The sequence below is a fragment of the Cydia splendana genome, chromosome 12 (assembly GCF_910591565.1).
Source record: "Cydia splendana chromosome 12, ilCydSple1.2, whole genome shotgun sequence".
NCBI classification, from domain to species: Eukaryota; Metazoa; Arthropoda; class Insecta; order Lepidoptera; family Tortricidae; genus Cydia; species Cydia splendana.
In genome coordinates, this window is record NC_085971.1 from 15,572,763 (window position 1) to 15,585,087 (window position 12,325).

The 12,325-nt window shown below is 39.2% G+C and overlaps 1 protein-coding gene across 1 annotated transcript; it reads left to right on the forward strand.

Moving 5' to 3' along the window:
* Positions 1 to 1,391: 1,391 nt before the first annotated feature.
* LOC134795611 (protein arginine N-methyltransferase 7) lies at positions 1,392 to 11,054 on the forward strand. Its single transcript, XM_063767512.1, has 9 exons — positions 1,392 to 1,533; positions 1,606 to 1,856; positions 2,565 to 2,810; positions 3,286 to 3,464; positions 4,068 to 4,293; positions 4,781 to 5,556; positions 6,486 to 6,631; positions 10,073 to 10,220; positions 10,900 to 11,054. Exons 1-9 carry the CDS (start codon positions 1,475 to 1,477, stop codon positions 11,005 to 11,007), a joined length of 2,139 nt encoding a protein of 712 aa, XP_063623582.1. The 5' UTR covers positions 1,392 to 1,474; the 3' UTR covers positions 11,008 to 11,054.
* The last annotated feature ends 1,271 nt before the right edge of the window (positions 11,055 to 12,325 follow it).

Sequence of the window (12,325 nt, forward strand, 5' to 3'; positions counted from 1 at the left end):
AGTACTGTTATCAACTGTCTAAATGAAATATTCTATATATTTGGTACACCTATGTACATACATTCGGATAGAGGAATGTCTTTTATGTCTCAAGAACTTACCCAATACCTCGTCTCTCTTGGAATAGCTTGCAGCCGCACTACTCCGTATAATCCCCAAGGTAACGGCCAGGTGGAGCACCTGAATTTCACCTTATGGAGAACCATTCAGTTGAGTTTGAAAACAAAAGGCCTCGAAATAGCCGAATGGGAAAGAGTTCTATCTCTAAGTTTACACTCTATTCGGTCTTTGTTGTGCACAGCTACTAATGCTACCCCACATGAGAGAATGTTCAGTCACCCTCGAAGAAGTCCTAACGGGGTATCATTGCCAGTTTGGCTTACTACCCCAGGACCCATTCTAATAAAAAGAAGCGTGCGTAATTCAAAATATGATCCAGCTGTGGAAGAAGGTCATCTCCTACAAAGCAACCCAAATTACTCCTACGTCAGGTACGCCGATGGAAGGGAAGGTACGATATCAAATAGACATCTGGCACCAATCCCTTCAGATGACGAATATTTGTCCATATCCTCTGAGGACACTGATGATTTGCCTGAGGCCGTGGCTGAGGAACCGTCTGAAGTTGTTACAGAAGAACCGCCTGCGCCTGTCGATGATACTGAGCCAACAGAAGTACAAGAGCCGAGATCACCAGGCACACCTCAAGTCGAAGTTAGGCGCCCGACGCGTGAGCGGCGTCCGCCGGCCTACCTAGGGGACTACCAGACATCTTAGGAGGGGGTGAATGATGTGTATTTCTATATTATCTATGAATGTTTCCATATATGTTCTTCTATATTTATTTATATTACCTATGGTTACTCTGTTTCCATGGAGTTGTTTAGCGGAATAAAGCCAAGTTTCCGTATGGTTTTTCTCTTAATATGTATCACGTTGCATATATTTTTTCTAGTTTTTTAATGGTTTTTTTCTTTATATGGCAACATAAGAAAGTTGTTCTGATACCAAATAAGAAAGTAATTATTTCTGTTCAAGTTTTTTTACATATAAATGAATATTTATTTCGTTGTAATAAGAAACTTGCTAAAAATAAAAAAAATCACAGATAGATGATGTACGTACATATACTTGGTCAAGCAGATCTTGTGAGTAGAAAAAGGCGGCAAATTTGAAAAATGTAGGCGCGAAGGGATATCGTCTCATAGTAAATATGAATTTCCCGCCTTTTTCTACTGACAAGATCTGCTTGACCAGCTATACTTGTGCCACATCGAATTTTCTGAAAAGCTTTGTATGCTAGTTTCAGAATGAGTATTTTACGTTCCTTTTCACGTAGGATTCGAAATGGTTATGTCAAAAAAACTCACATTATGTCAAAGTTGTTGATGCTAAGTTTGGTTATTTTTGAAGTAATTGAATAGAGAAGAAGGAAATTTATTACAAAATGCACTGCAAAATTCTTTTTAAATAAATGAGTTTTGGTATCTTGTATAAAATCCGTAGCACTTTGATAGTTCATACATCGAAAAGGTATAGTTTTTTACGATCGGCATTGTGTCATTTCTCTTTAAGTTTTTTTTTACTTTATATTTATCTGCGCAGATTTAAAAGCTCTCGACCACTCCCGGATACCTTAAAGATGCAGGTGTTTACACAGAAACGTAACCCGATAACCGGGAGCACGGAATGGGACGTCCAACACGAAGGCTATGACTACCATCAGGAGATCGCTCGTTCCGCCTTCGCCGACATGCTTCACGATACTGAGAGGAACCAGAAATACTACAGGGCCCTGAAACTTTCTATTGAGAAAATGCATGCGGATGGGAAGAAAGCTAATGTGTTGGATATTGGTATGTTGTGGATAACTTTAAAAAAAATGTTGATTGTTTTTTGTAAAATCTTTAACCCCTCATTATAATGTTTTGGGTTTAATGAATTAATTTTTCTCATAAGAATTTTACCAGTCACTTTCATGAGAATTAGAAGTAATAAAGTTTTAACTTGCAGCACTTTGAAATTTCCAAATCCACCACAACTCAGCTGTATTTGATTTTTTATATAATTATATTCTGTGAAACAGAAGAAATATATTACAACAGTAGGAGGCAGAAGCTAATTTTCTGCCAAGATATATCAGATTAGTGGGAGTTAAGGGGTTAATTTTCGATGTTATTTCAACCGGTTATACTTTGCCAGCAACCATGTTAAATTTAACAAATAGTAAAAGTGTTTTTCATAAGCTTTTATGTCAAATTTTGCAAGTTAAATTAGACTCACTTCCCATTATTCATTTGAACTGAAATTTCACATACCTACATATGTGAGTTGGGTGACAATGCAATATTATGGTACCGTTGAGCTGATCTTATGATGGACAGAGAAGGTAGACACATAGGAACTCTGTGATAAAACAACACAACCCAGTTGTGTTTGGGTTTGATAAAATTATCTCAATGAGTATTAGCTGCCTGGTGGAAGAATAGTACAGTCAGCAATAAAAGCTTGTATCAAAAATGAAATTTTTGTCAAAAAACTTATTAAAAAAAGCTATATTTCAGGTACCGGCACCGGACTGTTATCCATTATGGCTGCACAATGTGGTGCAGACTCCATTGTGGCGTGTGAGGCTTTCAAGCCCATGGCTGAATGCTGCCTTAAGATCTTAAACAGAAATGGTGTGGCTGACAAAATTACTGTCATACCAAAACGGTCTACGGAGCTTACTGTGGGTGAAGATGGGGACATGAAAGAGAGAGCTAATATTCTGGTTACTGAGGTGTTTGATACTGAATTGATTGGGGAAGGTATGTCATAATTCAACTAATACGTGATATAATTGTACATTAGGTCTAGGGAAAATTGAGAAATGAAATTATATGTGTAATAAAATGAAATTGAACTTTATATTGACACTCATTACATACAAATAACATACATTTAGTCCAGATACCAATCCATATTTGATCAATGTCCAACAATGTTAAATAAGATATTATATATATGTTAAATAAATTCCAATATTAAATTACTCAACTTTTTAAATCCTCATAGTGTTTTTAATTTTATTTTTGGAATAAAATTAACTTTTTAAGGCCCAAGGTCCTACATATAGTACTTATTCAGTTCAATTAAATTTAAACCATATTCAATTGGAACGATTTGCATTTTGAAATAAATCAAAATCAACTCTATTCCCTGCACTATAGAATCAAATTTAAGTGGCAAATTTTGGATTTTTCAATCAAGATCTGGCCACACATAGCTGATTTTCGTTTTCAGGTGCTCTCTCAACATTCTCCCATGCCCACAAATTCCTGCTAGAAAAGGACTGCATAGTGGTGCCCGACTCAGCTGTTATATACGTGCAGCTGGTAGAGTGTCCCACGCTGCAGAAATGGAACAAGCTCAATGATCTGGCGGATGAGGATTGTGAGATTGTGTTGAGGACCCCACAAAAGGTAGGTTGTGCTGAGCAGCATGTATCATGATTGTCTTCCAAGCTAGGATTAGTCCAGGGGTCTGCAAATTTGGAAGAGCCACTTCATCAATCTATCCTCAATTGAAAATAATTGATCTTTTCTGGGCCCATAACCTGAGGAAATAATACGCCGAATAGAATAGTTAATTAATAGTTTTAATTTAATGTAAGAAAGTTGACAACAATGATAATCGCAATTTTTGATTTCGCATTGACCATAGCTACACCAAGTGGCAATACTTGAACACTAGTTGACGTTTGTTCGTTTGGAAACTGTAATTATGTTTACACATCTTCAACAATTTATGAATCATCAATTGGCAGTTTCAAAAGCAACAAATGTTGATTCAATTCTCTTACATCTGGGATGGAGCAAACTCGGATTATACGAATTTAGGATCTAACGTAATGAAGGTATTAAAATGATTTCTAGCTTGCTGGGAATTAATTCCTCAAAACGGCTTTTTGGATCTAATTTGATTGGCCTATCGCGTGAATTAGGTACGTGAGCGATTTGTAACTGGCGCGCTAGAGGCGTATTCTTCAGATCAGGCCTTTACCTCACCTTTACTTTACAATCCAGATGAAATCCTGCGCCGGTTCAGCCGCCGTCCACGACCTGCAACTCTCCCAGCTGCCACGGAGCGCCTTCAAAGAGCTCTCGGAGCCCCTGGCCATATTCTACTACGATTGGTCCGGGCGCACACCCATAGACATGAAGCGGACAGTCAAGCAGGACCTCTCGGTGTTGGACACTGGCGAGGCACAGATGGTGTTTATGTGGTGGGACCTCAACATGGATACTGAAGGTAATTGGTCAATGCACAGGTAGACAGGTTCAGAAAAAGGGTTGAAGTTGTCATAACATAATTACTTGTGTGTAATTTAATTATTTTGAGTTATAACTTAAATAATAAAAGCTATTTTTGTTTCATAACAATCTAATGTTGTATTTATTTTCCATCTGTAAACTATATGTAATGTAACCTGACGATATGTGTAATGTCTAAGAAAATTTGAAGTAGACAGCTGATGTACATGACCGTACATTATGCGGTAGCTCTGAGGGCCTACCGCAAACCATGTTCGACGTATTGCCTCCCTGTCACACTTACGTACTAATTTACAAGTGCGACAGAGAGGTAACACGTCGAACGTGTTTCACATTGCACATGGCACCTCAGCGCCATTATTTCATCTGTCAAACACGTTTGTTCTTGTCTTTTACCTCTTCTACCATCACTAACTTTGCTGCATGTAATGCCAAGCAATTTACAAAGTTCTCTTTAATTCCAGGAAAAATCTGCCTCAGCTGCGCACCCTGGTGGGCCCATCCCGATGCTGACTTAACCATAGAGCGACCCCAAGACTCCATCCCCTGGCGAGACCACTGGATGCAAGCTGTCTACTACCTCCCCCAACCGCTGCCCGTCAAGAAATCCTCAGAGGTCACCCTCATATCTTGCCAAGACGAATACTCCCTATGGTTCTACCTAGAAGACCAAAACACTAAATATAAAAACTATAAAAGACCCATCTGCGAATGTGGAGTACATATGGCCTTATCGCGGACCCAAGTCTCATATTTGAACGATGGGAAACGAAGCAAGAAATTCCTAGCGCAGATAAAAGAAGATTTGAATAGCAATTCAGTGGTTTTAGACTTAAATGGAAGCAGTTTCTTAGGACTGGCTACTGCTAAAATGGGAGCGAAAATGGTTTATATTGTTGAAGATATGAATATAAACCTGGGGATTTTGTCCGATTATGCTACTGAGAATAAGATAAGCAACGTTAAGTTTATACCAGAAGTTAATGAAGAAGTTTTAAAAGAATTGACGTTAGTAGTGGCTGATCCTAGTTTCAGCAGTGCAATACTGCCTTGGGAGAATTTGAAGTCTGCCTTTATCCTCTATAAGTACAGGGATGGTGTTAAGCCACATGTGGAGATGGTTCCGGAGGCCTGCGAGTTCTGGGCGATGCCTGTGGAGTTCCAGGATCTGCAGAAGATAAGGATACCGTTGGGGAGGTGCGAGGGGATTGATTTGGGGATTTTTGATGAACTTGTAGAGGTAAGATTTGTATTGATAATTCGAACGCTTTGTGATCATTGAACAAAATTAGCCCTCCATAACTATCACCATCTAGTGATATTTTTTTTGGTTCACTGCATTACTAAAGCTTGGTTTCCCTAGGATAGCCGTGCCGTCATATAGCGGCCGTCTCCATACAAAATAATACGGCTAAATATGAATGTCATAGTATTTTGTATCGAGACGGGCGCTATATGACGGCACCGCTATCCAAGAACACCATAGCTTAAGGCACTAACTAAAGATAAACATAAAATACACAATAGTTGAGATCCCAAAAAGAAGTTGCGTGTGTCTTTGGATCGGCCGATATAATTCTTATTTCAAATTCAAACAACTGTCAATAAAAAAAAAACATATCACGTACGTATTAGTTTATTCGTTCGAGAATTTGTGAAACCCTGGACAGATAAACAGGTCTACGAGTCAATTTCTGGTTCAGCCGCTAGAAATACAAACTAAATGTACCAGCCGATTGGTACTAAAAGCAACATTTACCTGACCATCGTTGAACTAGTCTTTGTAAAAAGGTTTACTTGACATTGACAATGGTACTTGTAGAAGCGCTGGTGATCTAGCGGTAAGAGCGTGCGACTTTCAATCCGGAGGTCGCGGGTTCAAACCCCGGCTCGTATCAATGAGCTATCAAAACTTATATACGAAATATCATTTGATATTTACCAGTTGCTTTTTGGTAAAGGAAAACATCGTGAGGAAACCGGACTAATCCCAATAAGGCCTAGTTTACCCTCTGAGTTGGAAGGACAGATGGCAGTCGCTTTCGTAAGAACTAGTGCCTACGCCAATTCTCGGGATTAGTTGCTAAGCGGACCCCAGGCTCCCATGAGCCGTGGCAAAATGCCGGGACAACGCGAGGAAGATGATGATAATGGTACCTGTACTTTCAGACATCCCGTATAATAAGCGACGCGGAGCTGGAAGCGCAACCGTTGTGGGAGTACCCGTGCCACTGCCGCGGGGCTCCACGAAAACTGATAGAGATTGACCTGCGCTGCCTCAAGCAAACTTACGCTACCGACGATTCTTTCGCTTTGTAAGTACGACCACTTAGGGGTAGGAAACTAGAGCGTTCGGGCATTTTCGGCTCCGTTCGGCTCAGCATTGCTCCGAGCAATTATTAAGGGGCCCACTGATTAACAGTCCGACGGACGGTATCGGCCTGTCAGTTAGAACAAAATTTTGACAGTTCCGAACAACTGACAGGCCGATACCGTCCGGCGGACTGTTAATCAGTGGGCCCCTTTAGGGTTGGCACAACTTGACGTCCCTTTGCGTGCACAACCACAGATAAGATAATTACTTGAAATTTGATAACCCTATTAGCCGAAAGGGATAGTGCCATAAATTAGAAAGGGACAGCATGATTCGTCCCTGAACCGCTGTCAAACTTCGGTTCTGTAGGAAGTTTCCTTTCTGTACGGTATACACCGGTCAAATCTTACAAAAAAATCTCCTAAAAAAACAATGCGTGATGTAGTTCTGTATTTTTTGTATGTTGTTCGGAGTCCTTGGAGGAATCTGAAACTATGTTTTGCAAGCAAAAAAAATTTGTGCTCTCTGCGTAATTTGTGAAAAACTGCAAAAATTTCGGACTTTTTTCAGATTTTACAGTTTTATTATAAAACTATGGGTTTTTGGTCAAAACTTGCTATATAATGTTGAAAGTATATTAAATTTGTAACAATTTAAGCCCATAAACAGCATCATATGTCAAATAGTTCTTGAGATATGGGGTTTTAAAAAAGGGTATTTTTTTCCTTGGAATAAAATTTTTCGTTTTTCCTATATTTTAAGACAAATATCGGCACAACCGCTAATGCTATGAGATATATTACAATGAATAAAGTTGTATAAAATTTAATTACCTTTCATTTAAGTGCTAGAAAAAGTCAGTAAGCCTTACAGTTCTCTAGTTATCGTAAAAAAATGAAATTGCTATAATAGGGAAGGCAACTAAATGTATTGTTTAAGGCATTGTCAAAATCCCTTCAAGAGGCAGTACCATCGTCGAGAACGCAATTTACGATTATCTTTTACCGGTTTTCCCCGATAGCAGCAGAGCAATGTCAGAGATCAACCATTTTTAAAATGCACTCAGCTCTGAAGCACTCCATTAATTCAGTAATTTAATCAAGATACCTACCATCTGTAGTTTGGCTTGTTTCTCGGCCCCACTTTTTGGTTGTAGCCATAGATCCCACGATGCCGATTCTGATTTAACAATTTGTTATGGTTTTGAACTTGTTTTGATACGACCTTGACGATAGTTCACGGTAATTGGCGTGGTGTTGGTGAAACACACTGAAATTACTGGAAGTCATGTCATTAGTATCTAGCTCGCGCTCGCTTATTGGTGCTCTTGAGTGTACTCTGAGTCGTAGTAATACAAGATCACGATAAAATCCTAACCATAACGTATTGATACATCAAAATCAGCTACCATTACCCGCTGTAGGTATACGTTTGTGTTATAATCCACGGGTTTTAACTAGCAATATCCTATTACTACTAGTCTTTACTAGATAGGTGTATAAATTGACAAACCAAATCATTAATAGAAGAAGAACTGAACGAAACACGTAGGTAAGTATAGATAAGTGTGAGTTAACATGATGTACCAAGCCGGGCGGATTGCATACATTTGTTTCTTATCGGAGAGCTTACTTATACCGGTTTCTATAGCCCTTGACTCGCGTAAAAGCGATATTAATAATAAACTACAGCATCATGTTGAGTAACTGGCGTGAATTACATTGGTGTGATTGGCGTTGGGCGAGCTTTTATAAGATAATTATAGAGAATATTTATTAAGTTAAGATTAAAAACCCGTTTTTAACCCCTAAATCGGATAAATTTCCGAATATTTTCAGTTAAATGCCTATATCTACAATCCGAAAAAAGATTCACTTGTATGACTTGTATCGTGGTTTCATAAAACCACACAATAACTTTTTTTCTATTGAGAAATTGAATTGATTGAGAAAGTGATCTTGTATTACCACGACTCAGAGTACACTCAAGAGCACCAATAAGCGAGCGCGAGCTAGATACTAATGACATGACTTCCAGTAATTTCAGTGTGTTTCACCAACACCACGCCAATTACCGTGAAAATGTCTATTGTATATTTAAGTATTTCAGTACTGCGGAATGGAGTATCGAGACAAACCATTCTGGTTTAACGATGCTTTTGGATCAAAATATTATGTAATTGTGATTTATCTCTAATACATAATAAAAAAAAATAATAATACATTAGTTGCCTACCCCATTATAGCAATTTCATTTTATTTACGATAACTAGAGAACTGTAAGACTTACTGACCCTTTCTTGCACTTAAATGAAAGGTAATTAAATTTGCTACAACTTTGTTTATTGCAATATACCTCATAGTATAAGCGTTTGTGTCGATATTTGTATTAAAATATAGGAAAAACGAAAAATTTCATTCATGGAAAAAAATACCCTTTTTTTAAAGCCCCATATCTCAAGAACTATTTAACATACGGCGCTGATTATGGGCTTAAATTGTTCCAAATTTAATATACTTTCAACATTACATAGCAAGTTTTGACCAAAAACCCAAAGTTTTATGATAAAACTGGAAAATCTGAAAAAAGTCCGAAATTTTTGCAGTTTTTCCCAAATTACGCAGAGAGCTCAACTTTTTTTTGCTTGCAAAACATAGTCTCATATTCCTCCAAGGACTCCAAACAATACACAAAAAATACAGAACTACATCACGCATTGTTTTTTTATTGTAAGATTTGACTGATCTAGGTAGTACTATTACGTATTCTGTGGTAGGACATTATTTTCATCCTCGAACTATTGGCGCTCGAATGAAGAGAGTAAAATAAATATGTATCTCGGATGCAATGGGTCACTTCTTCCAACACCTAGGGTCGGTTGCACCAAACTGTTCGTATCGTTAAAGAGTTCGCTAAATTTTTATTTATGGAAAGTTTCATAGTAAAGCGCCGGGGCGCGCCGGCTGACGTTGATCAGTCTGTCAAATGTGGTTGGTGCAACTGGTCCTTAGTCAGGCGTGGCTCACTCCGCGATTTCGTCGCGTCGCTACAAGTACACGTGGCCACATCAGTTTTGGTGTCTAGCCATAGTAGTTGCCGCTCACCGCTATGGAACGGACGCCTGCTCGCGCTTGCGCCACCTAGCGGTCATATCTGTCGTAATATAATAGACGCGTTTTGTTAGAGAGTGAACCTTCTGTACCTAGTACTATTATTTATTCTGTGCCTTAAAAGATGCTGTTAAGCAATAATGTGTCAACCCACATTAATTTTTCAATAAGATGTCAACTCAAAAAATTGACGCTTAAAGTTGACATTTTATTGCAAAATGGATGTGGGATGACTCATTTTTGCTGAACACCATCCAGTTAACAATCTATGATTGTGTGCGCTTTATGTGTTAAGGTTGAGCACCTGTTATAATTAAGCGCTTGTTTAACAGTGAATCAGACGCGTGTGTGAACGGCTTCGCGCTATGGGCGGTATGGAAAGTGGGCGGCAAGGGCATCAGCGGCGGACCCGTGGGGTACCCCAGCGTTGGGCAGCGCGTGGAGTGGGACACGCATACTAGACAGGCTGTCAAAATACTGGTCAGTATACATCTCTCTCTCTTCTTCCCGGCCGATTTCGGCCACAGCGACTGCATTATATTATGCCTAGGAGCGGGAACTGAGCTGGTCCGCCCGCTGGAGGGTTATCGTCCCATAGAAAATTTGAATTTCGCGCCGCTTTCTACTGACAAAGTTGTTTGACAGACTATATATACACAACTCTCAATTTCTAGCTTCTTTATCTGCCACCTTTATACAGATGGATGAAGATAGCTGTGTTTCGCCTTCAACTTTTGATAAATCGGTTCTTTGGCACTACATATTTTATTTTTCCAATGCACAAAAGTACACCTAAGGCAAAAGGTAACGTGGGGTAAGACTAACACAGTTTATTTTGCTCGAGGCAAGACTAAGGGTCGGTTGCACCAAACCGTCTGTCCCCGTTAAAGCGTTCGCCCTATTTGTATGGGATATTTCATACTTCACTGCTGTTTGACGTTAATCAGTCTGTTAAATGTGGTTGGTGAAATTGGGCCTAAGAGTATGAGGATTCCATACAAGTGATAGTATTACCCCATCTTACCTTATACATTTTAATTTCATGAAATCGACATCTGCCTTTTTAAATTTTCTTTTGATCCTTACGATTTGAGAATATTATTAAAGCATTTTTCCGTCTGGAGTAAAATATTATATTCTAATAGTTGAATATTTTCAGCAACGGGCCTTCACAGTGAACAGCGGTGACTCCTGGAGTTACCAGTTGGCCTGCGACCTGGATAAGGGACAGTTCAACGTCAAACTCGATCTGCACATAGCTGAATGATTGTCATTCCTAGTATTCGTACTTAATATATTATATTTTATAATATGGACGAGCTTTTATTATTTGTTCCCAACAATATCAGTATCTTCATTTAATTAATCGATTGAAGATAGTAATGGATTGATCTTGCGATTGGTTCAGTCGATTAACCCCTGGAACGCCGAACCGACAAACGTACTTGTATCCGTCAGATGCCTAGTGCCGGATCCGTCCCATCCCCCTCAAATGCCGGATAGGCTCGCGTACGTGCACCCGTCAACTGCCGCGATAAAAAAAAAGTGCTATAGTGCAAATGATATAAAACTCTATTTGTAAGTGTTTAGATCTCAAAATTGTAAAAATATAATACAATAAATTTGGTGACTGATAAGGCACAAGGCAGTTGAGACAGTTTGTACAGATCTGGGACTAGGCAGTTGACGGGTACAAAAATTGAAGACCCTCCGGCAGTTGACAGGACTGGTACGGATATGGCACTAGGCGTCCCAAGGGTTAATACAACAATGACAGCCATGCTTTTTTTTCGTGACATTGGTAGTCGATTTAGAGGTTTTTGGGGTATGGTGATTTGTGAAGCGCATAAACAAGAATTAAAACATTAGATTCATACTTCTAAAATGCTACATTCTGTTTAAATAAATATTTAACCAAGGGGGTAAGTCTCGTGACTAGGGCATTAGATCAGCTGAGTAAGATCGATGGAACAATCATGTGTGCATCGCTTGAGATAAAAGTGCATATTCACTGCACGTACTTCGCCCACAACAAACCTCAAAATACGAGTATGATTAGTTAATTTTGACGTCCGCACAAGAGGGCTTTATCTTACATACCTACTACAAAATGTCTAAACGAATAAACATAAATCCAGCTCCTCTTTAATTGTGTTGTCCAACCAGAAACACCGGTTTGCACCGTTAGGCATTCTAAAATAGCCTTTAAGCCAGTGTAGCAGAGTTGTTGATGGACGGTGGGATAAATAAATTGCCTTGTCGAAGTGTAGGGACTCGTACAGGAGGCGCGAAACGGTAATTATATTTACGAGACATCACCTACGCTACAAAGAGCATAGAGACGAGATACGATCGTTTTCTGTGGGTTAAAGTGTGAGGTTTAGGAATTAAGTAGTTGCCCGTCATAGGTCTGTTTCTTTAATTTAAAATCAAGAGTACATATCAAACGTCCCATATTTCTTTGGCTAGCTAGGGTTGTAGGGCTTTCGCATCCGGGTTTCAGGACACTTGGAGCAATGTCGTGTGCCAGCACCGTGAACTAAGCATTCGAGTTAGCCAAGATGCTAGAATCCCGAAGTGTCATT